The sequence below is a fragment of the Lissotriton helveticus genome, chromosome 1_1, assembly GCF_964261635.1.
Source record: "Lissotriton helveticus chromosome 1_1, aLisHel1.1, whole genome shotgun sequence".
Lineage (NCBI taxonomy): Eukaryota > Metazoa > Chordata > Amphibia > Caudata > Salamandridae > Lissotriton > Lissotriton helveticus.
Window position 1 is genome coordinate 610,801,773 of NC_136057.1, and position 24,622 is coordinate 610,826,394.

General features: G+C 42.6%; 1 protein-coding gene across 2 annotated transcripts in view; it reads right to left on the minus strand.

The window, feature by feature from the left end:
• The window catches only part of PKP2 (plakophilin 2), a 529,412-nt gene that overhangs the window by 44,441 nt on the left and 460,349 nt on the right, over positions 1 to 24,622 (minus strand). For both annotated transcript variants that reach the window (XR_013606919.1, XM_078674126.1), the window contains exons 9-10: positions 23,715 to 23,888; positions 8,977 to 9,130 (exon numbers count right to left, since the gene is read on the minus strand). Coding sequence is in view for 1 of the 2 variants with exons in the window: in XM_078674126.1 (XP_078530252.1) it covers positions 8,977 to 9,130; positions 23,715 to 23,888 (328 nt within the window). In the remaining variant the exon portion in view is untranslated. The remainder of the gene's footprint in view (positions 1 to 8,976; positions 9,131 to 23,714; positions 23,889 to 24,622) is intronic.

A 24,622-nucleotide genomic window follows, 5' to 3' on the forward strand; every position in this document is an offset into this window, starting at 1 on the left:
TCGGAAATATGCTTAGGTTGTATACTTTAAGGTACCCCTCTGCTCTCACACCTGGGGTTTAGGAATTCCACTCTTAACTGAACCTTTTGCAAACATTTGCTACACTTACCATGGCAGAAATTCTTATAACTGAGGCGTAAGGATAGGCTAAAAATGATGGAATGATAACTGGATCTCGCTGTAGATTATACAAACATTTAATTGACAAATATTTGAAAGAGAACATTTCATAATGACTTGATAAATACATGTAAAAATAGATATAAGATGAAGGCTTTTTATCCTTGCAAATTGTATCTACTGAAATGGCAGGTATTGAAATAATGGTAAGAGTGGCAATTTGATATTAGTAAAAAATTGACAGTAGTGATTTTATAGGAGCAGTTAAATAAATTTTCATTGCACGTCTGCAGACAGCAACTCACACTTTACTCCATTAGAATCAACTTCTCGGTCTAGCTTCAACTCAAATCCATAGCTTTCTTTTTACACACTTAAATTCATTTAAAAACTTTCAACTGGATTAAAAAGTATTGAGTCAAATATTTTAATCTGAGACAAAAAACTGTAACTATTGAGTCACTGGCTCTTTTGGCACTGAAATTAACCTCAATCCCTCAGTCTACCTTCTTATCTTCTTTAGCAGTCACACAGCAGTCTTCTGTTTTATCAGCGGAAAGGAATATCCGCACTGGTCTCAGAATAGCTTAACACAGAACAGAATTCCTTGAGCTTAACATATTTTACAAATCAAAACAGAACAGATATTTTCAATAACTATCAAGTTGCCCCAAACAGTAACAATCAAACCTACATCATACAGTAAGTATACATCCAATACAACAGAGCTACGCTATATAACAATACTAACTACTATGAAATACAACACACAAAATATCCAACCAATATATTAGACACAAGAACTCACAAACATTCAATAGAGTTCATATATGCCAGGTGTTTGGGTATCTGCCTGCTGACAACAGTAGACACTCACCCAATACCTTAAACACCAACCAACAACAAAACATGTTTAAAGAACACTTAAGATCAACAGAACACAGTCCATGTAGGCCAGTAGACTAATATCATGTGCTATGTCCAGTTCCCAAACTTCGGTAACATGCCATCAAAAGAAGAGTAAGGAAGGCATGCTCCAGGAGAGGCACAAACATAAGAACAGGGAATGCAATCCATTAAATAAGATGTGAACACATGAGATTGACAAAGCCAACCAACAGTACACAATGGGCATCTCTAAGCCACCTGCACATTTTTGGTGAAGCCCAGAATTGTTGTAAGGATCCCAAAGCCAGAATCTATTCTGAACCCATTATAATAGCCTGTCTGTCTTTGACCCCTACTTTGCATGCTATTATCTATTGCGCAACTTGTGAAAGTGCCAAATCATCCCAAAAATGACATTGCTAACACTTAAGGCGACATAAGACTGTTAAAGTTCTTGGACATCCACATCTCAAAGTTGGACAGTGACTGTTCAAAATAAACATGTAGCATGCATTGATACATTTTTATATGGTTCATACTGTTCTCATGGTTCCTGATATAGAGTAAACGTCAGTGGTGAACCTTATAAAAACTCCATAAAGTGACCACTGAAACAGACAGACCTTCGTCCCAGGTTATTGCAAGAGGTCCTGCCGGACTGCCGGAATGCTGCAGCATCCATTCCTATGTTCAGAACTGATATCTAGCCAATGCTAAGAAGTGAGGGGCTGAGCCCAGCTGATATGCATTTTGTTTTTAAGGGAACAGTCTCTACCACCGAAATCTGATAATCACAGCCCCTCTGCTGTGAACAGGCATGCAGTGTGGTAAATCCCATGAAAACTGTAAGGGAAACCAACTACGTCATACTCTCATAGTGTAGTGCACAGAAGTAGTCTTTAGGGTGTTGGGATGCGGGGAACATTCCAAATGTATTCCAAATGTTCATATTATTCTTTCTATTAGTGGCATGCACTAGTACAGTTTTAATTATATTTGTGTGGTTATTACTCATGTATTAAATAACAGGATGAGAGTGCTGAAATAAAATGTTTTTAAACAGGGTCTTTTCCTTAGTGCAGTACTTGTGTGTGATATTCTAAAGAACAAAACCGGGTTTGAATTACCACTGCATCTTTGACCCTTTTATGGGACTGTTAGTAACCCAGAAAGCACAGACAACATAATAACAAGCATGTTAAGTGTGGTTGGGTGGGACTTTCATGCTCAAGCCTTGGTGCACTGAACTAAGTTTAGGCACATGTGAGAGGGAAAAGCAAACTTTGTAGAACTAGGCCAGTTCCCTAGTTTACGCTTCGAAATAAGTCTTTCCCAACCAGAGAGCGAATACTGATTGGCAGACGAGACCGAAAAAAGAAGCCAGGCACCAGTCTCTGCTGAAATCCTCAAAATCAGTGCTTGAAGACTTCTGCTTCCGGTAGTAGTGTAAGACAATTGTAGTAGCACAGTGCCTGTTGTGCAAGTACAAATTACATACCATTAACATGAGGAGCTATGTATGGGAAGATCTATTTTTTAAATAAGAATGTAGAAACAGAAAAGAGATCCAAGAAAATCTGACACCAAGAGCCCAGCGTGGTCATCAAACAGAAACACTGTTTAAGTGGAGTTCTCCCTTAACCATTCATTCTGCACCAAATTACTGGTAACCCTCAGGCAGGCATAGAAAATTGTCAAGTATCCATTTGTAGCCGTTATCACGATCTGTGTATTATTACTATATAAACAGAAAAAAGAGCTACTTGTCACAGATAAAAGTTGGCAAAAAAGCATGGCCCTTAAGGGTCTCAATAAAAAAGCACAGACTAACGCGAGATGAGTACAACTCAACTGTTCGGCTTATATAGGTAATAAAACAAGCCACCACAAATCCTGATCTTGAACCGGATAATCTGCTGATATGCAACAAGAGAAAATGGTTGAGTCTATCCGGAAGAGTCAACACACAGATATCAGTGTCAACTGAAATAATGTAAGTGAATCATTTGGAATGAGGAATGATTTGATCTCTCTTCTCCCCTGTCAGGCAGAAGGCATGTAAATGATTTCAGTCCTAGATGGCAGCCAAGAGTCAAGGTTCCGGCATGTGCTTATCTAGTGATTTTCCTGACAGGAGCAAAAGTACCTACGTTTAACATTACAGTTTTTTAAAGATAACAATTATATCTTTAAACATATTTCAAGTGAATATGAAAAACAAATATTAGTATAATCGACGCAAAGCCCAGTAAATTTACATTTTCATCTCTCACCATTTAGGTGTAGTCACAGTTCCACTCAAATAGTACAAATATAAAGACTCCTTAGAAGTTAACAAGGATTACATTTGACAATGTAGAATTCTTATTCCGTTTTGCTTCCTTTTTTCAGCCTGTCCAGTCTTGTTTCTGCTGAGATAAGTTCCACTGTTTGATATCCAGTTCCCCATTTTCTGATATAAACATCAAGGCACAATACATGATTGATTTGAGAAGCATCACTTTGTCAGAAACAATTACATGGCTGGAAGTGGTTTTCTTTACTTTTTCTAGCAAACCCAATTACTGTATACTATGGCTGCTGTACATAGGTTATTTGGGAATTAAAAAGTATATCTATGTCATCCAAGCAAGATGGATCAACAAAGGTCTGAGACACATCAGAACTCTCCTAGAGACAACTTCAAATCATACAGCAAGGAATTCAGTCTGGTGAGTTCAGCTTTCTTCCAGTGTCCAGAATGCAATCATTTCAAATTTTATTCTAAAAAGAAAAAAACATCTCCAAAAATCTGATCAGAAAACACGTCAGCCCATCTAAAAGTCACACTAACAAAGCATTTAAAAACATGAATTAAAACTGCAAGTATCACTTCTGTTGGAAGCATATTTCATTCACAGTATAGCGTACTCTGCACAAAAAAACATTCAGAAATTAACTTGCTCTTTTAATGGCTATTTTTAACTGCAGATTCCTCATTTGTGAATAGATGCAAAAGCAGTACCTGCCAAGGTAGTGGGTTCATGGAATGGCTCAAACCAGAAAATATTGCAGGAATGAAAGGGCAAAGTGCCTTTCCCGATGCACCTGGCTAGCAAGACAGTAGTGCATTGTGAACGTATTTAGTGACACGGATGTCGCGGCCTGACAGATGTCCAAAACGAGCACTTCATGTGCCAATACATTGATAGCAGCCTTGGCTCTGTTCAAATGAGCCCTGAAGCCACCTGTGGGTGCTTTTGCTTTTTGGGCTCTGTGAGGAGGAGAGAGGAATCAGCCCGAGACAGGGAGTTTTGTAGGTTGAAAGTTAAGCCAGTTTAAGAATGGTGATCTGGATTGATGACTACCCCTGTAAAAATATTCCCCTACTGCTTGACACAGAGTTTCCTAGAAAGGCAGAGAAATGAGCAATAAAAGGATAGGATCCAAAAGTCAGCCCGCATGGATTTTTGTAAGAAAAAGTTTATGATAGCAAACAAAAAATACAGTATAAAAAGAAAAGTGTAACAGAGCTACATAATGTCCTTCTGTGAGTTTTTAAACCCCAGGGGAAGCCCCAGGGGTAGCCCTAAAACTAGCTAAACAAACTTATTAAACTGATCTCTATTATGATCAGTGTCCATGGAAATTCAAGTTGGGTGGGTCCAAATAACACAGTTGTATTGCAATAAAAGAAAATTATATATATGTTGATGTCTTCCCAATTTGATTATTACATTTAGATGGAAAGCTGAAACTTGGGTCAGAAATGATACATTCACCAATGAACATGAAGCAGCAATTAGTCTTACCCATGAACAATACTAGAAAGGAGTATATGGATTGTCATTTTAATTTAATGAATAATGTAGCATCGGAATGTATTTCATTTTAGTACAAAGGGGGGAAGACAGCACTGATGTGCCGATACCTTCATAAGATTACATTATGGACAATAGGCTGTAAGACAATTAAGAATGTCTGGAGTGGAGCTAGAAACACCAAAGTTATTTTCAGTCTGGTAAATAAAGATCATCATACTATGAACGCGGTATTGGAACAAAAACAAATACGTTTTTGTAGTCACTGATGTTTTACCACATGCCAAGTCTGAATGAGTCTTCTGAAAACAGTTCAACATCGTCAATATCACTGCACTCACTACTTGACAAGGCCACCTAACCAACAAGCCAAAACATTCGGTTGCCTTTGCAGTTCTCTCAAAAACAACCGAAGAGCTTGCTTGCGCAATAAAGCTCTATACGGTGTTATAGGTCATCAGCATCCATTATCATTAACGTCGGCAAGCATCCATTGGGAACAGGCAACTGCTGGGAGTACACGTGGTAAGACATCCCATTACTAATCAAAGAGCCCAAAAGAAAAGCTAAGCAAGCCAAGTTGAAAAGCAGACTCTGCACACACTGGTTGGCACACTGGCATCAACAAGTTGTTTGCTACCTTGATAAGTAATTGGAGAGTAAGAAAATGTACTAACTGCGACATCTATAACTATAATAGACCCAGACCATCTGAGAATTTAACAGACAGTTATCACTTTTCTATTTAGATTCACAGGCAGGTGAAGGAACAAAAAGGCAGAATCAGGAACGCTAAGGTGGATGAAGGTAAGGGGATGTAGAGAAAGAGAGAGACACAGAGAAATGGTTGTTTTCTACTTGAGGATTTATTTAAAATGTATGGACAATACCTTGGACACTATTTGCTGAAACAGTGTGATGTAGTGTAGATAGGTGCACAGAGAACTCCTCTTTATGGCAAAGGTTCTGGTGCTTGACGGTTCACATTAACATTAGAAAACAATTAAAATGGCTGACAAATTAACTTTATCAAGTAGAGTTGAATCCTAAGTAATTACCATATACTTTGTATGCTATGCCCCTACAATATCAATCAATCAATCACATAATTTGTATAGGGCGCTACTCACCCGGTGGGTCTCAAGGCGCTGTGGGGGGGGGGGTCCGTTACTGCTCGAAAAGCCAGCTCTTGAGTTGATTCCTGAAGGAGAGGTGGTCCTGGGTCAGTAGGAGGTGGATGGGGAGGGAGTTCCATGTCTTGTCTGCCAGGTAGGAGAAGGATCTTCCTCCGGCGGTGGCTCTGCGGATGCGTGGTATGGCGGCGAGGGCGAGGCTGGTCGATCGTAGCTGGCGGGTGGGCGTGTAGAAAGTCAGGCGGTTGTTGAGGTACTTGGGGCCCAGGTCATGGAGAGCCTTGTGTGCATGGGTGAGGAGTCAGTGCAGGTCTCTCAGGTGGCCGGAGATGTGGCAGTGTCGGGGGATGTCCAGGACGAGTCGTGCGGCACTGTTCTGGATGCGTTGGAGTCTTTTCTGTAGTTTGGCTGTGGTTCCAGCGTAGAGGGTGTTTCCGTAGTCCAGTCGGCTGGTGACGAGTGCCTGGGTGACCGTCTTTCTGGTTCCGGGGGGGATCCATCGGAAGATCTTACGGAGCATGCGCAGGGTGTTGAAGCATGATGACGAGACGGTGTTGACTTGTCTGGTCATCGAGAGGGAGGAGTCTAGGATGAAGCCTAGGTTGCGTGCGTGGTCCGTTGGCTTGGGAGTGGTGCCCAGGGCATGGGGCCACCAGGAGTCGTCCCAGGCGGAGGGCGATGATCCCAGGATGAGGACTTCCGTCTTGTCTGAGTTCAGTTTCAAGCGGCTGTTCTTCATCCACTCGGCGACGTCTTTCATCCCTTCGTGTAGGCTGATTCTGGCCGTGGCGGGGTCGTTTGTGAGGGAGAGGATCAGCTGGGTGTCGTCGGCGTAGGAGATGATGTTGAGGTTGTGTTTGCGTGCGATGGCTGCGAGAGGGCTCATGTAGACATTGAAGAGGGTTGGGCTGAGTGATGATCCTTGTGGTACGCCGCAGATTACTTCGGTGGCCTCGGATCTGAACGGGGGGAGGTGGACTCTCTGGGTTCTTCCAGCGAGGAACGAGATGATCCACTCCAGTGCCTTCTCTTGGATTCCGATGTTGCTGAGGCGCTGCACTAGGGTGCGGTGGCAGACAGTGTCGAATGCTGCAGAGAGGTCCAGGAGGATGAGGGCCGCTGTGTCCCCGTTGTCGAGCAGGGATCTGTTGTCGTCAGTGGCTGCGATGAGGGCGGTTTGGGTGCTGTGGTTGGCTCGGAAACTGGACTGTGAGGAGTCGAGGGATCCGTTCGTCTTGAGGAAGGCGGCAAGCTGTCTGTTGACGGTCTTCTCGATTACTTTGGCAGGAAAGGGGAGGAGCGAGATGGGGCGGAAGTTCTTAAGGTCGGTGAGGTCCGCTGTTGGTTTCTTCAGGAGGGCGCTGAGCTCGGCGTGCTTCCAGCTCTCCGGGAAGGTGGCGGTGTTGAAGGAGGCGTTGATGATGTCCCGGAGTTGGGGTGCGATGATGGAGTCGGCCTTGTTGAAGACGTGGTGGGGGCAGGGGCCGGTTGGTGATCCGGAGTGGATGGTGTTCATCGTGCGGGCGGTGTCTTCGGTGCTGACCGGGATCCAGGCGCCGAGGGTGGTGGTGGGGGATGTTGGTTCGGTGGTAGGGTACGTGGTTGGTGTACCGAAGCTGTTGTGTATGTCGGCGATCTTGCGGTGGAAGAACGAGGCGAGTGAGTCGCAGAGGTCTTGAGAGGGAGTGATGTCGTTGTTTCCGGCGCTGGGGTTGGAGAACACTTTGACGATGCTGAGTTGTACAGAAAAAATTCTAAAGGAGCCACTTTTCTTCGACAAAGATGACTCTGGTGGCATAGCTCTGTTCTCCCTCAGGACTGTAGATCATTATGGCTGGCAGGCCCCGGTTGATGCTGGTATGATAGTTAATGTTATAATTTCCTGTTCTTAACTGTGTATTACAATGGTTACTATAGACACCTATATATATATATGATTATACATATATTGTTTGCAGCACATGGTATCAGTTAACATTGAAAAATATCACGACCAGAACGAGTGAATGCCAGTGGAGGTCGGATCTTGCATACCTGGCTAAGATGTCAAGAAGCGTCTACAGAGGGTCTGCTCCTGGTTCTTGTACTCTCAGCTGGTTAATGTTGCTCCTACAGAGCATGGGTGTAACTTGCAGGTCACAGACTCAATCAAAGTACAGTTTAATTCAAGGATAATGCACCTACATTTTCCAATTTAATTCTGCTATATCGGTGAGACTACTGAAGATACACTCATTTGTAAATTGTGGCACTGACAATGCTTAAAACTGAAATCAAAACTGGGAGTCTAGATAACATTACAAATGTTACATTGAAGACAGTTGGAATTTTATACTACATGAAAATGCTAATCACAGGTTAGAAATTTACAATTCTTGCAGTCCAATGTAAATTATTCCCTTTGCTAAAAGCTTGGTGAATACAAGTTTCAATTCAACACAGACTGAAGATGACGTGTCCCACAGTTACTTCTGGTTTCCTCCGTATTTGTCAAGCTTAAATTTACCATAGTTTACTATAAGAATCTAAAAGTGTCCAGTCTTCCACAAGGAAACATTCAGTCTTCTAAGTTGCCTGGCCAATGCATTTAATTTGTTTGCTATAATACGCACCTAGAACATTGTATGTGCGAGAGTGTTTATGTCTCATATAATGAAAACCCAGCTACAAAGCAAGAAGATGCTGTATACAGCAGGGGTTTAAAGTTCGTAGTGTCAGTAAGTGATTGAAGGGTCTGAGATACAGCATTAAGGGAAGGGTCTTACAGTAGTGGTTTAGGTTTAGATGGGAGGTTGGTGATTGAAGCTGCATATTTTATGTCATCAGTATTTCCTCAGATTAAGCAAAACTTCTGATTATCCGAATAAACTCAAATTACAATATGTGTCATAAGGGCAAATACTGAACATTATCTCCTATATCGAAAGGTTATAAAGGTCAGAGCTTATTCATTGAACATTAATAACGACTGTAATATGAGGTGATAACCACTACAACATACAGACAAACATTTTAACAAAGGTTTATCATCTTACCAATTTCACTTTGGAGAGAAATGTTGCGAGACAAGTTGCGGAGCATTGACACGGTTGTTCTTCTTACACTGGGGTTGCTTGAGTGCAGTATGTTTCTTATGTGTTGAAGACCATTTTCTTTTTGAACAACCATCTGTGCGACTGCAAAAGGCATCTGTCAAAAGATTTCAGACAGGTTATTTTAGCGCAGATTGAAAGCTATATACTGCGGCATTCCCTATGATATCTCTATAGGCATCATTTAGAGATGCCATAAGAATGTGAAATCTGCTCTCATTCATTTTATCTTCTGAGTAGGCCTACGGAAGGGAGGTGAGTGCGGGGAACCTTAATGATCTTTAACTAGGGATAAGTGCTCCTAATGATACAACATTTTTTTCAGTGTCTCCATCTCAACGAGTGATAACCACCTGAAAGTCATCAGAAACTTGGCCTACAATATAAGACCATATGAAATAAATCTTAGTCTTTCGAACTTCTACCTACAAAAGAAGCATGCTGCAGTAATCTGTGACCGTAACTAGCATCTCAGTCACTGGAGGGTAATGGCCTCTGGACATCAGTCATTCTCCTGCAATGTTCCCTCTAATTATTTTTCTTGTTTTTTCTTTTTGTGCATCTTTGCTTCCTGTTTGATTGTGTCACGGCAGCGGCGCATGTCAGGAGCAGCCTAGGTGGTGAATTGGTTAGTCAGGCAGATGAGATGCTAGTCATGATGGTTTGTAGATGATGCTGCTGGTTTTGAAGGTGGTGTGAGCTTGCAAGAGGCGCTGTGGAGCTCTGTCAGGGAGCGATGCTGTAGTTTTCTTTACACCCTTAGTGAGTCATGATCTAGGATGCAGGGTTCCCAAATGGGGGAGAATGCAGAGTCTGTTAGACAATGGGTCAGTACATTTTATGGGAGAAATGGTTTCACTTTCTTCAATTCAGAAAGTTACTATCAGGCAATCTTGGTTTTCAAGCTGATTTGTTTTGTGAGGGTGAGAATTCATGGTAAATCAGAGTGATTTGGTATTGGTGAAAGATGGGAGATTCATGTAGCTGAGCCAGGTTTTGACTACATGTTGCTTGAAGAGTAGTTGGAATTCCTTTTTGACTGAGAAAGCTTCTAACAGTGTCCTCATAAAAAAAGCCACCATCCCATATAGTGGGGCTCTTGGTTTATCTGGAAGTCTTGCAATAACCTTGGACCATGAAGATTGAAAGCTGGTTGCCATTATTGCTTCTCCAGACCAGAACCTTCACAATCCACCAAATATTGCAACCTTCCTCTAGAGATTTTTTCATCTAAAATTCCAAATACCTCATACTTATTTTCTGAATTCAGATCTAGAGGCATGAGACAGGAAGCAAGGTGTGCCTTCACAGATCAAGGTTCTATTTTTTTTAAACATGAAAAACTGGGAGTACTTTTACATACTGAGGCAACTTCAACCTAACAATAACTGGAATCACAATATGTTCTATCACAAATGGGCCCACAAACTTGGATGACAGTTTAGAAGATTTTTTCAAATGCTAATTTTGTGCAAGTAATCATACTTTCCACCTCATACTTTCCACCTACAACATAAGGAGGTGCAGGACTTTCTTTTGATCAGCGTAAGATTAAAAATCCTCTTTAGCTTTTTCTACAGTTTCTTGTGCAGATTTCTGAAAGTCAAATATCTTAGTGACATGTTCTTGACATTAAGGAACTCAGGTAGGTGCAGACTGATGGAGAGGACATATACTAGGATGATGGCCATACATGTATACGAATTGACAGCTGAGCTCTCCTTGATTGCAAGACTCCTAGCACAAACACTCCTGGGCTACATGTTTGTATATTCTATAGAGAGGTAAGTGGCATCTCCATTCCCACTTCCTGACAGGTTGTTCTCATAGTCTCATCTAGAACCGTGAAGAATCTCTCTTTTGTAGCAACCTGGTCTAATTTCAGATTACTGCGAATTTACTTTACTTATTACAAATGAAATCCACTCCTGACAAACCCCAAAGTCAAGCTTTTAATTCTTGCACTTGGAATAATATACATGCAGATGTAGCAGATACAATGCCTTCCCTCTCTGAAAATTTGGATGACTGCACTTGGAAATACCCCGAATAGATCAATTTAGCTCTATCGCCGTGCCTCTTAAAACTTTGAATTTACGGAGAGGTAAGCTCTCAGTCCCATGGTTAACTAGGAATCTTAGGTTTCAGAAGCAAGCCTGCAGTAGACAAGAAAGACTATGGAGAGAAGATTATAATAAGGCAACAAAAGGGAAATACAAGTCCTGCCAGTCCGGAAGGTTCATCCCAATTAACTTTACCTGAGGAATGCCCTAAATTGTCAATTCCTCACCTTTATTGGTAAAGCAAGTGGCCACAGTTATCGCAGCCACTACATCGGGTTCACCCATGGACCCTTGTCCTCTGACAATCATTTACTTGGCTGCAGAAACTGTGTTCACTTGCTTGACTAGTATCTTTAATGATATGCTGGAATCAGGACATTTTCCTACTCTATGGAAGGAGGCATCCATCCTCCCAATCTAAATTCCAAAGACCCAAATAACTATTGGCCTATTTCCTGTCTACCACTACATGCAAAGGTAACAGAAAAGGCTATGAACCAGCAAACAACTCAATTTGTTTCTGAGTAACAGCTGCTAGCTACCACACAATTTGGGGATAGAAGCGGGCATAAAACTGCAACAGCTTTGCTTAAAACCACCGAAGAGATTACATCAATAATTGATGGTGCCGGCATTGCTGTGCTTGTACTCCTTCATTTATAGGTAGCCTTTGATACGGTCAATCACAAGATCTTAAGCGACCGGCTCTGGGCTGTCCCTATCGAGGGGTCGGCTCTAAAACTGCTCAAGTCTTTTCTATCTGTTAGAAAACAAGTGGCAGCCCTCGATCCTTTTTTGTCAGAATCTTTCTGTCTGCCATGTGGGGTCCCGCAGGGATCCGCGCTCAGCCCTCACCCTCTTTAATGTCTACGTTAAACGTTTGGCCAGACTGATAAGATCATTTGGGATGGATCTTACCTCGTATGCTGACAATGCCCAAATCGTGGTAGCAATGTCTTCTCCCAAAAGCCTATCAGGTGCTAATTTCCATGACTGTATGGTAGCAATTTGCAAATGGCAGAACCTTAACTGAACCTAAACTGTTTAAAATTCAAATCTGGGACAACAGAGGTCATCCAGTTTGGAAACAACCATTCTCTTGGTGGTCAGAGGAAATGAGGGCCCTGCCCACCCCAGCGAGTAAGGTTAGGAACTTAGGAGTGGTAATGGACAATACATTGACATTTGGGTTGCAGGTCAATGCAGTCATGTCCTCGGCTTTCCTCATTCTAAGGATGCTCAGAAGGGTTTTTCCTTTCATCCCCACCAGATCCCAAAACACTTTGATCACTGCATTTGTCTTATCCAAAAAACCCTACTGCAATGCCTTGCATCTCAACATGCAGCATCAACACCTTAATAGGCTTCAGGTCTTACAAAATGCGACTGCCTGAATGTTGACTGGGATTCCCAAACACAAATCGGTCTCAGGCGCATTTTAAGATCTTCATTGGCTGTCTGTTAGGCAGCGCATTAAATTCAAAGCCCTTGGTCTTGCCTGCAAGGCTCTTCATGGAGCTGGCCCAAATTTCCTGAAACTTCAGGTGGTATAGTCTAGGAAGAAATCTTAAGTTCCACGGGTGCCCAGATATTGGAGGTACATAGGTTCAAACAAACTAACTGGGGAGGAATAAGCTCTGTGAATACTGCGGCTAATGAATGGAACCTACTCCCCCCATGTCAGGACTATGTTGAACTTGCTTATGTTTAAGAAGGCACAACAAACCTGGCTTTTTCCCAAGTAGAACTTAGAATGGGGCTCATATTTTTCTCACTCAGAGCTAATGCCTTTACACCTTCAAGTAATTGTTTGCGTGCAATAAGTCACCAGAACATAACACATATTTGAATTTAAAAACACCAGGTCTATTACATTTTTTCATTTTAGCTGTTATTTCATCTTGCTCTACTTTGACATTACTTTCATTTTTCTTAACAAAACCTTGAAGTAGATCTACTTACATTTTAAAGAGAGGGGTTTATAAACATATGTTATTTTTTCTCCTTCATAGAGCCACTTTACCAGTTACTATTGCTATTTTTAAAGTATGCAGATGCTGGCTTTTTTAAAGACACAACACTGTTGAAAAACTCCAAAAGAAGCAGAAAAACGGGGATGTTTTGTAAACAACGTCAATACTATCAGCTAAATGAATAACAAACAGGAGACAAAATGGAGTTAAGAACTCAAGACAAAGGGTCGGTACATGAGAGCTTCTTTAGTCTAACAGGCTTTTTTTTTTTCATTTTATGAAAAAAACATAACATTGTTGTAAACGTTTCCCATACAGATGATAATCTGCCATAATTACTCGCATTTACATCCTTGAAAAGGCATAATTTTCTTCAGATGGTACGAAAAGTTCTGATACACAAGTGACAGACAATATTCACTTAGCAAAGAAGGAATCCGGTGTTATGTCTTCAGACTCAACTGTGCACGCAAAAAGATTCACTCCGATGATAAATTTCTCCTGTCAAGAAATGGAACCTAGCTTAATTTCTTATGCATCAATTTTAACAAGAACGTTGAAAAAATAACACGCAGAGGAAGGCTGGTGTGGCGGGGTTAATTCTAGATTGAAACTTCTTGAGATTCCACATGTACAGTAACTCCTCTGATATTTATAAACTACTGGTCCTTGGCACCTTTAGACCCTAACAAGGTAATCAGCTCGATAGGTATGACAAGCCGCGATAAAAAATCAACAATGAATGCAGTCTGAAAGGTTTTTCGAGCCATCTGATCATAGTACACCCTGACATTAACGTATTTTTGGATGCTTTGATTGTTATTAAATAATTTTCTTAAAGGATACTTAACATTAATTGAAAAAATATTATTGTCCTTTGCAATTCTGAACATTTCTACTCTGCACCCGCACTTCCCGAGGTGCTCCTTTTTAGGTCTCGCCTACACAGCGCGCATGCGCTGCATAGGAGTCCTTTAGCCGTCGCTCTGTTCTTTTTGGAAGCACATACTTGTGCTTGTGGTACCATCCAACTTGCAGGAGCGCGCAGACGTGCGCCACAAGTACGAGTATGTGCTTCCAAGAAGAGCAGACTGCGCGCTCACGCACACACCACTCCCGCGTCCCCCTTAGGCACAAATGTTACCTGTGAGACAGCGCTACGCAGACAAGCGCATTCCTTATTTTTTTTTCTCTAACTTTAAGCGCAAGGCGCGCTTGCTTGTTTTGCAGGGATAGAACTATGGTTTCTAACCCTTTGTGTTACCTTAATGGACCCTCGTACCAGCCATTGATTACCCCCAAATCTAGGAGCGGTTATATTCAGCTGCAAGGCCCGCTTCATCAGGTGATGTGTTTTTTTGTTGTTGTTGCAGTAGTAAGCTTCAGGTAAGAACCAGTGTTACGCGATGCATATGATCTGTATCCTTATTTGAGATGCATAAAATCTCAGCTTGAAGCACTTTGCGAAATGACAGCTAGCGAATGCATCAGATGATGAATCTCGCACAACCTTTGCATAATCGGAATCGCGAAGCCTCAGAATTACGAGGTGGTGGTGTCCTTTCTGCATTCAGCCTTAAGATAAAGTTGGATCTCAATTTCTGTATTTTATCTCTTGTTTGTTAAATTAGGTACTTTTATCTGTTGAGATTGAGACCTTTACTGCGTATGTATGTATTTTGTTGTGTTGCTGGAACTAAGAAGGGAGCTTCAAAATATTCACCATCGAGCCGATAGGAATACGACCCATGTGAGATGTCCATAACTTGCAATGGGTGTGTTCATTTGTGGAATTATTTCTTGGGTACAACATTAAGGCTGTTTTGATTTAATGGAATATGCTTACCCATGCGTGTGATATTCGCCTTTAAATCCGTTTGGTTTCCTATTTAATCTTGCCTACTTGTACTTGAAAGCAAAGCACGCCCCCGCCCCTTTTTAGTTTTCATGTTGTACGGTAGGTCAAGGAACTCCATCTTTACGTGTGCTCCACCAGTTCATGACACGTTTGCCTTATAAATCATGCACAATATAATTTCTTTTCTAAGTAGGTACTGTATAGTTGGTTGTTTGAGACAATGCTTGTATTGGTAAAACATTGTTTTTTGTCCCCGGTGTGTCTATGGGTGTGTTTTTCACTTTATGGCAACTTCCCCTCCTACATGTCTCCTTACACTTCGAATTAATTTATCATTTGTTCGGTGTGCTCTTCTATTCACTGAATTGGTCCCGTGCTGTGAACTAGCTTCAACAAGGCCACGCTGTATTTTGTAAACACTTTTTTGCCACGTTATGGCTGTCTGGGCAGCAGAGAGCAGGCTTGGGAGGCGTGTGGGCAGCTTTGCCATACATAGCACACCGACCAAGCTCCGATTTTATTTTTAAACAGTTTTTCTGAGGCAAAGACTCGAACCCTGTTTTCCAGGTCCAAAGTCGGCAGCTCTGGAGGTTACGCCACATCCTCCCTTGCTGAGTGTAGGTGTCAGTGTTGGTGAATTTAGACAACGAAACAAGTGACTGGGCTGTTCCTAAAGGAGGGGAAGAAGGAAAGGGGAGGATAAGGTCACCAGGGAAGGGGCTAGTGCTCAAATGGAGAACCACCCCTGGGTATCCAATTTGTTGGATATAATGGCCTCACACACCCTTGCGAGTGTCATGCGTCATCATCGGCAATGCTCCTCGTTGGGCAGGCGGTGTGATGCCCAACGGGCTCACCTCAAAGAGGGGCTCTTTATCGGAGATCTTTTATCCAACTGCCTATTGGTGAAGTGGGGGTGAGGGGCCAGGACAGAGTAGATAGTGTGGGTGAGAGTAAAATGTGGCTCAAGGTACCGGAAAACAATTTTATTCTGGTGGTCCTCTGCCACAAGTAAAATCAAGGATAGCCGGTACTCATGGGAACTATGGTTTCCCAGAGTGATCCAGGGCTAAAGTGCAAAAGGCGTGGTCAACATGTTTCTCGCTTCTAGTGCATTGACTGCGATTCTTCAGGACCTAGTGGGAAACTACAATCTACAAAACATGATCTAATTAGTATCTGTTTAAATAAAGCACATTAGTTGTACTACCTGTATGACACTGCTCCTGCCTAAGGGTCAGGGTAAAGGGATGTCAGCAGTACCCGGTGGATCTGGCATCGGGCGTGAAGCCATAAAGATTAGGGTTTCATCTGCCTGTGCCAGGGACAGTTAAGCCTACCCATCTCACCGGGTCCGGATAGTGTTGGTGAATTCTCTACTGGCCCCATCCCTCTTTGCCAAACCTCAGTGCTTTGCCCCTATCCATCATCACCTTTGTGCCTTCTGCAGCAGACAGGTGCTGTCTACTCCCGGCCCTATCTCTCACACTCTGTGCTGGAGGCAGCATTGGGTTAATATTATTTATATTCCTCTCTTTCACAGCGAAGAGAGAGAGGAGGAGGTGGAAAGAGGGGAAGTAATGAGTGCCAAGTGGCCTCTTGTCACGTGTCTCCTTAAGCAATCATGGCTCTTACTTTGGAGAAAATATATACATAGACCCTCAATTTCCCCATACTTTTGCACAATCTAGTTATATGAGTCAATAGTGGTTCGTGTACTCAGCCCCACAAATTAAATTATGTTCGGGCCAGTGGTGTGTTGACTCACTCATATGACATGTTGATGGAGCGGGGGTGAATGTGCTTCCGCCATGCTCTGGACGATGGTGAATGTAAAAGTGCTACCACGCTATTATAAGGTGGCCTTCTACTTAATATCCTCTGTCATATTCGGTGTGAGGCATGATGGTCCCTCGACATACTCTGGGTATTGGGCTACATCTCAGCCATCTGTGCTCATGGGATATCTGTTCGCCCACTCTCTTGGTTGTGGTGATATGGCGTATTTACTTTGTGCTAGTGGAGAGTACATCACTTTTATAGGGTGTGGTTTAGAGATGAGCATAGTCCTGCGTGCTGAGGTTTACAGGAATGTGCAAATCCCCCTCCACCATCCGTCACTGGTGACAACAGTGAAAATGTCCTTTCCTGGCATTTTGGGAGATGTGCGTTTCCCTTCACTTGCGTTACCAATGTGCACCATCATTCTCTCTCAACATTCTTGGGTGGATGTGTTCACCCTTAACCCCTGGGCATGCTCATGGTGATAGAGAAATGTGTCCCCTTGACATCTGCTCAGGATCATCGGTTGTTTATCTGTTATGGTGAATGGTTGCGGGTGCTAGATCTGCACATGTGCATGGTGTTTGAGCTATGTGTTCCTCACCTTCCAGTGTAATGCGGTTGACGATTATCTTGTGGGCATATTCCTTGTGATGGAGATGTGCATTTCTCCTACAGACAAGCTGATAATGATGGACATGCATATCTCCCACCCACACTTTACATGCTCATGGCAGGAGTGTTCACCGTGTGGTCTGCTGTAAATCCAATTTCTTCCTGTAAAGCTCGGGGGAATTTGGAAACAAGGTGAGAGATGGCATCTACCCTGGTGTGGCCCAAACTCTTCCGGCTGATTTATCTCGGAGGGAACATCTGCCCCATAGGTCTGTTGTGTTCGGGCTGGGAAATGCCCCATGGAGAATGGGTCGTGTATTGCCTCAGTAGCAAATCTGAGGTGAAAAATCCCACCCCACCTTGTCCTCTGTTGAGGTTTGCGTGTTTTTTCGAAGGCACCTTTTTTAATGAAATGGCTTTGTCAACATTATGCTTACCTACACAACTGTTTTTTCATTTGTTTAATAAAACATACTACTGTACTTCATTTCCTTTCATACGTATGCTACTGTAATTTATTTTGTTTCTTTGAAAAAAACCTGCAACATGCCAATCTATGAAGGAACAGCTGGATGCCGATGTTTTTGACAAGATACATTAAATATACAGTAGCATTTATTTTCCAATAGCCCACAATATATCCAAGTAAAAAGCAATATGCTTCCAATATATTTGTTATGCTACACACAAGTCATTAGTCACGCGGTCATTTGCCAAATGCCCACTCGTGTGCATTGCAGGACCTTAACCAACAGAAGTTTATGCTAAAAATATGTTAAAACAGACACAGCACACACAGGTGCTGGTAATGTAAAGGAGTGGTTTTTAAAAACTACACAAGGAAAACACAGTTCTTTGCTACATCCAAAATTGGTATACGTTGCTCTTAGCACCATCTCTGTCCCTCAGCCTTATAAAGTTGATAAATTAAAAATGGCACACATTTTATTAAAACATTAAGGTGTCTGTATCGTTTTAATCCACATTAACAAGGTCTTCAATCATTGGATACATCAAACGCTGTCTTTTCTACATGGGCATATCTGTACACTTGGGTGGCATAGCTTAAAAACATTGCCAAGGCCAATAGCTCTAGCTGAACACTTATAAGGTCCCAAAGGCGAGACCTATTGGCTATGCCAATGCTTGTTTACTTTTAGCCATGCACTCTCAAAGAGTGCCTGTGTCTGTAGTCCATCTGCCCTCCCCTGCCGTCAGTGCTTTCCTGACTCCCTCCCCCTGTCTGGTCTTGCCCAAACTTCTCTTCCCCACTCCCTCTTGGGTTGCATGCCTCCAGCATCAATTTTCTTTGTGCTCTCCCATCCTCCTGTCTACGTTCCTTGTCTTCCATCAACTCCCTACCCACCCCATTCTGTTGATTGTCTGTCCTGGCCTACTACCCCCTCCGACTGTCCACCCACCCATCCATCCATCTTCGGGCCCTCTTGCTGAGCTATATGGCGTTGTTAATGTTTTTAGATATGTTGAACAGCAGTGCAGGCTGCAGTGTAACATGGATTTAGGTCAACCAAAACAAAAAATCACTATGAAACGAACAATGCCGCCCCCTGCCATAGCAATTTGTTTTTATTTCCTTTATGTCAACAGCATCCTGTGCTGCTGTGCAACACAACATTTCTAAACAACACTGACAACACCAATTGGTCTCAGATAGGCAAAATCTATTGGCTTTGCCAATGCTTGTTTTAACTTGGGTTCTCTCATTGAATTCCTGGATTGCGGCTCTCTCATTCATAGCAACTAGTGGATAGCTAGCACAGTATGAAGTCTTTGCCAATGGCCAATTCTTTAAGTAAAACAAAAAATAGATAAGTTGCACTTGAAGAGAGAAAATCGTTAGAAAATAGTGTTGCACTGGAAGTTTAAGATTTCGCACACACATGTCCAAATGTAAAACAAAATGATAACTGAGCCTTATTGCTCAAGGAATTAAATGTGATTTATCTGTCCTCTCAAAAATGGGCCTGAGCTGACCGCGAACTTGCATGCGAGTAACGGGCAGTTAACTGTTAATACCTGGACTGGAATAATGTATCAATTATGCTTTTAGCACCAGCCCTCTTGATCGCAGGCAAAGCACACACATGCACACACACATGAAGCCACCTTTCTGCTTGTTGTCCCGCGTCATTTGCACTTAGTTAGAAATATAGAAAAGCAACACTGGCCAATGCTAGCATTCATACTAGCTCAATCAATCTCAGACATCCAGACGATGCTAACGTAAATCTTTGTACACTGTTGCAATTCGAACAAACTAGAATACCTTATTGTGGGTTACCACAAATCCTTCCTAGACAAATATCTCAATTGCACTCATCTCCCCAAAAATCATTAGTCATGCAACTCCTTGGTAAAAAAAGATATTTTAAAGTGGAAAATCCCAAGCCGAAATAAAAGGTTTAGTTATGAGAAAGGGCTCTAATTTGCTTGAAACAGATTGCAGCAGAATGAAAAGAGGCCTGAAGCTTCCCTCAGTCCCACTGAGTCTTCACCTGAGTCATACATTGGACTGCAGAGTGAGACTTCAGACTAGAACCAAGGCTTGATAGACCAAGCAAATGGAGAGGCCCTCCGAACAGCAAACCGGGTCTAACTATACTCTATGGTTGTATGGTGGAATGAGGAACCTAAGGAGATGGACGTTATTAATTGTTCTGGTTTGACGAAGTAGTCTGTTTTTGCTGTGTCACATGTCCAGGTGGCAGACAAAAGTGCATGGTCTTACTTGGTCATGGCAATTAAAAAAAACAAAAGCAGAAAAATAAAACCCTGCATCTGCGTCGCATTGAGGGACTTATTTTTTCAGTGGCTGAAGTCTTGGGAGGATTTTCACAGCTTTGAAACTCTGGAAGAGACATATATCCAGTAAGCATGTTCGCCTGCCCAATGCCACCTCTGTGTAAGGACCCCCACACGTGACTTCATGGTCTGGTTGAATTGGGAAGGGTGGATGCTTCTTCAAAGCTCTCCCTCTCTTGCACTATGGCGCCTCTGGTGGCAGTGTGTGGAAGCTCAACCACTATGGATTCGAAGGAGCAGGGAAGAGCATTATTAGAGTCTGCAACTCACAATGTGAAAGACAATGGACAGGGCCATCTCCTCTGCGTTCTCTAACTGAGAATCCTGCACAAGATAAGCTGACTCTCCTACAACCTTTTCTATGTTTAAGGCCCCCTGCTGAATACTAAAACTCTCCAGCTGCAAGGAAGTATTGTTCACTTCAATAAAACTCAAGACCCCAAACCGCTGTTCATACTCCACCTTTATTCAGCCCAGACTAATTGTAGCACCTTTAACAAAAGTAGGCAGAGTCATAACCGGTGGATGATAAGTGGTCTATACGGAGGACCATATCCTAAGGGGGCGATGCAATTACCGATGAGCTACTGAACCGCTTGCACATTAGTTCCCCATCCTTGGCATTATTTTTTTTATCTCTTCAGTGTTGCAGAGGCACATAACCTACATATCAACCCAGTTTTGATGCTTAGGATACTGCTAATGTCAAGACTGAAAAGAGTTCAGAAGCAAGGATGCACAACAGATTAAAATCGGTGATCACCATGGATTAAAAGAGGAGAATTCTGTGGGAAGTTTAGTGAATTTGATTGTGTCTTTTCAAGCGAAATCTGCATCTACTGCAGACATTATGGTGGGATGTAAAGTGTCTCATCTTAGTTCATGTATTTTTATTCTAATAACGATTTGCACTCTGGGACTGTGTTTGTTTTGTACTTTATAGCTGTTGGACCGTCAATGCTTAGGGTCTGATTAAAAGTTTGGCAGTCCATGGGAGGGTGTGGCAGACGACAAAATAGGCAAAATAACATTTAAAAAAAAGCAGAACACTTACCTTGCGCTTAAGGTAAGTGGTTTTATTTCTTTTTTTATTTTATTTTCCCTTTTCCCTCATCTTTCAACTCCCCCCCAGCCCTGCCTTGTAACTGCTCCACCGCTCTTCCCTGCACAAATGGTCCTACAGTACTACTGTAGTACAAGTATGGCTGTCAGACCTTTGGAGTACAGGCGCAACCGCTAGGGATCAGCGATGCCAGTGGACAGCGCGGCAGTCTGAGGCCACAATATGCTTGGTGGTGTCGCTGCAGGACCAAGCATATTATGAGTTTCCTCACTGCCCTCTTTTCATGGCATTGAACCTGCCATGAAAAGGGTGGCGGCGAAGAAACTTAGGGGGCCGTACAAGGCCTGCTGGTGCCTCGGTGCACAGAGGTGCTTTAAAGGGGGGCACAGTCTTTATGCACCCCCAGTACCAGCACAGCATGGACTTTATAATCCATGTAGTGCTGGAATGCGCTGTGGCTGTCCCATGGCGCTGCCTTTCTAAGGCACTCCTATGAGCCGCCACAGGACCATAATTTGGCAAGCGGTCAGAGGTGGAGTTTGACAATGTGGGAGCGAGGCGTGTCATGCCACCCTGCTGCCACACCACCAAACTCATAATAAGGTCCTTAGTTCATGGGTCTTAATCTGCACTGCCCACATTGATCCCACTCTCATTGCCACAATCCAATGTATCATATTTATTTCGCATGTATACCACTATATACATTGCAAGTGACCTCATCAACAATCACAAGTGTGGCCACCGAGGTTAAAGGTTAATTTACTTATAAAGTCAAAACAGCTACCAAGCTGTTTTCTGAGAACGCTGCTCTCCTTTCAGTGAATGCTAAGGCTCGAGTCCTCAAAATGGGGCAAATGGGTTTTGTACACCAAGTCTTTCATTAGTCAGATATGAACACGAGTAAAAAGTCGGAAACCCCACAAACTTATCGTCTTTTTAGTCACTCAGTTCTGTCTCTACACACTGATCACACTACAAAGAAGTGTAGGAAGGATGCTAAGAGCCCTGTTGCAATCACGGAAAATGACCCCTTTGACTGCTGTTGGAGTAGTAGAATATAGATATTATCAGGGTTCAATGGGCCCATTAAGGTTCTGGGCCCTGGTGTCACGGCTCTGGTGCACCATTGTTAGCTACGCCCCTAACACTACACAGGTCTTATGTAGTTCCCTCAAATACAGACCATTTACTGCCATCTATCGTTACCTTTTGCCTGAATAAGTAACCCTGCCAGTGAAGGCCTGATCAGGCTCCACCCCTTTCGATCCACAATGGCTCATTCTTATCATGCACCGAAGTTACAACGCAGACACAATGAAGACACCTTAACACGGCTTGATATGAACTTGGCACAACTTCCTCTCTACACATTTGAACCATTGTGCATTCTTGGCAAAGGTACCAAGGAGTTCATCCTGGGTGAAAACTGAAACACATGACTCAAGCACCTGTCAAAAGGAGTTTGCGAAACCCTTGGCACAGGATTCTCCTCTAGTACTATGAACGCCTACCTTCCCAATGTAAACTCAGCTACTGACCGTAATACACTCCTGCCCATGTTTGCTTTTCCCATACAGCTAATGCCTGTCACCTCATTTATCTGTATTCCTATACGCAATACTTAATTTGTGCAATAAGTTTGGATGTTTTTCTCAGTAGCCTACGGCCGGTGCTGCCAAATGTCGTCATTGCTGAATGTGAAGATGTCTTTATTCCACCTAATGCTTCTTTATCGATCACTGGACAATCTATGTCTCTCTCTCTCTCAGTCGTGCAGTTTCTTTTTCATCCCTGCTTTTTACCTTTCCCATTTTCATCCTCATTTATTTCCGCTTTTCTGTCTCTCTCTCTCTTTTGTTCTGGGTCAAAGTCAGATGATTGAAACAAGTGGCAGTCCCTAAAAATTAATGCTGGTGGGCTTCACCTGCAACCACCAGTTCATAATATGCCCTAACTGTAACTACCTGTAAGGAGTACATGTTTTGATTGGGCAGAGGTTGTGTGCTTCCCCAAAAAATGCTCGCCCTCCACACAATTGTGCTAGTTTTGTTTCTTTATCCAGCTGCCTAAGGTTGAAGTTTCAGAGGCACACACGACATTGTCAAGGTGTTAAAGTTTCTTTGATAACTAGATCAGTTTTACTATGGCAGCAGCACAGATGGGAGAAGGGCGGTGATAAGCCTATGTGGATTTTTAGGTCTGGCTTGACAGTGCAACTGTCACTTGACCTTTTAACCTGCACTAATATTATTCTACAGTACTTTGCTTACACACAATTGCATATCTTTCCAATGCTATATATTTGTAAACACTTCAAATTAGCACATAACATTCTTTTAAAGCCAGACTTCTTGGCATTGCCAATTCTGGTCTTTTATTACAGAGCTCTCCCACCTTTAACTCTTGAGACCGTAGACTGTCAGTCACATTTGTACAGATATCAGTACCAAAAATCCAGTTCCACAACAAAACACTGAAGATATACTGCGGCCTTCACTTACCGGACCGCTGCCCGCAGTAAGGTTCTGGAGGGCACCCAGTGATGCTTCCTGGGTATAGGTCCGGCTGCTTTTGGCGATCAAGGAGAGGTACATTCGCATGACAATGGAGTGCCACAGCCATTCCACCCCCTTAGGGTTGCTCTTTTCTTCTGGTAAAGGAGTATCCGTCAGCGTCTATCAAAAGTGCATGTACAGTAGACAATTAGAAACTTAATTCCACATAAACTAATACATCAGATCTTTAACTATCAGCGAGGGTACAGAATTAGGAACAATGCTCAATACAAATATGCGAGCTGTAGCTCAAAATAACCAACAGGCAAGATAGGGGTAGAGTATGAGTTGAGTGCATCACGCCTGCAGCATCCTACACACACACACACAGTCTACACACTAAAAAGCTGCTGGTTAAAAGAGCGGATCTACAGAATGGTGTCCTCAGGATAATCAGGAATCGAGAATACAGTGAAGTAAAACCCACACAATAGTCAGATAATAGATAAGGTACTGATTGAGAGAAGAACATTAGGTTCAAAGCCTGACAAGGTGCTGCTTATCAATTTTACTTTAGAGGGACCCAACGACCGGTTTAAGATGCACTTCATATTTTGTGACTTCCCAAACCCTGCTAATATTACTAGTAAAAGCAATTCGAGATCTGCTGGCAACCACAAAGAAAGCTTAGTGGGTCGAGCACTCGCAGCACAAGTCTGTGATCAACCTGTAGGTCTCCGATTAGAATTGCAGCAGGCCAACCTTTGGAAGTTGAGAACATGAGTACCATTGAGATCTTTGATAAGGAAATTATCTAGTCTGTGAAGCATAGTTTTTTTTTATGTTCATGACTACCTTATCGCTACACTCACTATAGGATAACAACATTCTTCCTCAAACTCACTTAAGTCTGG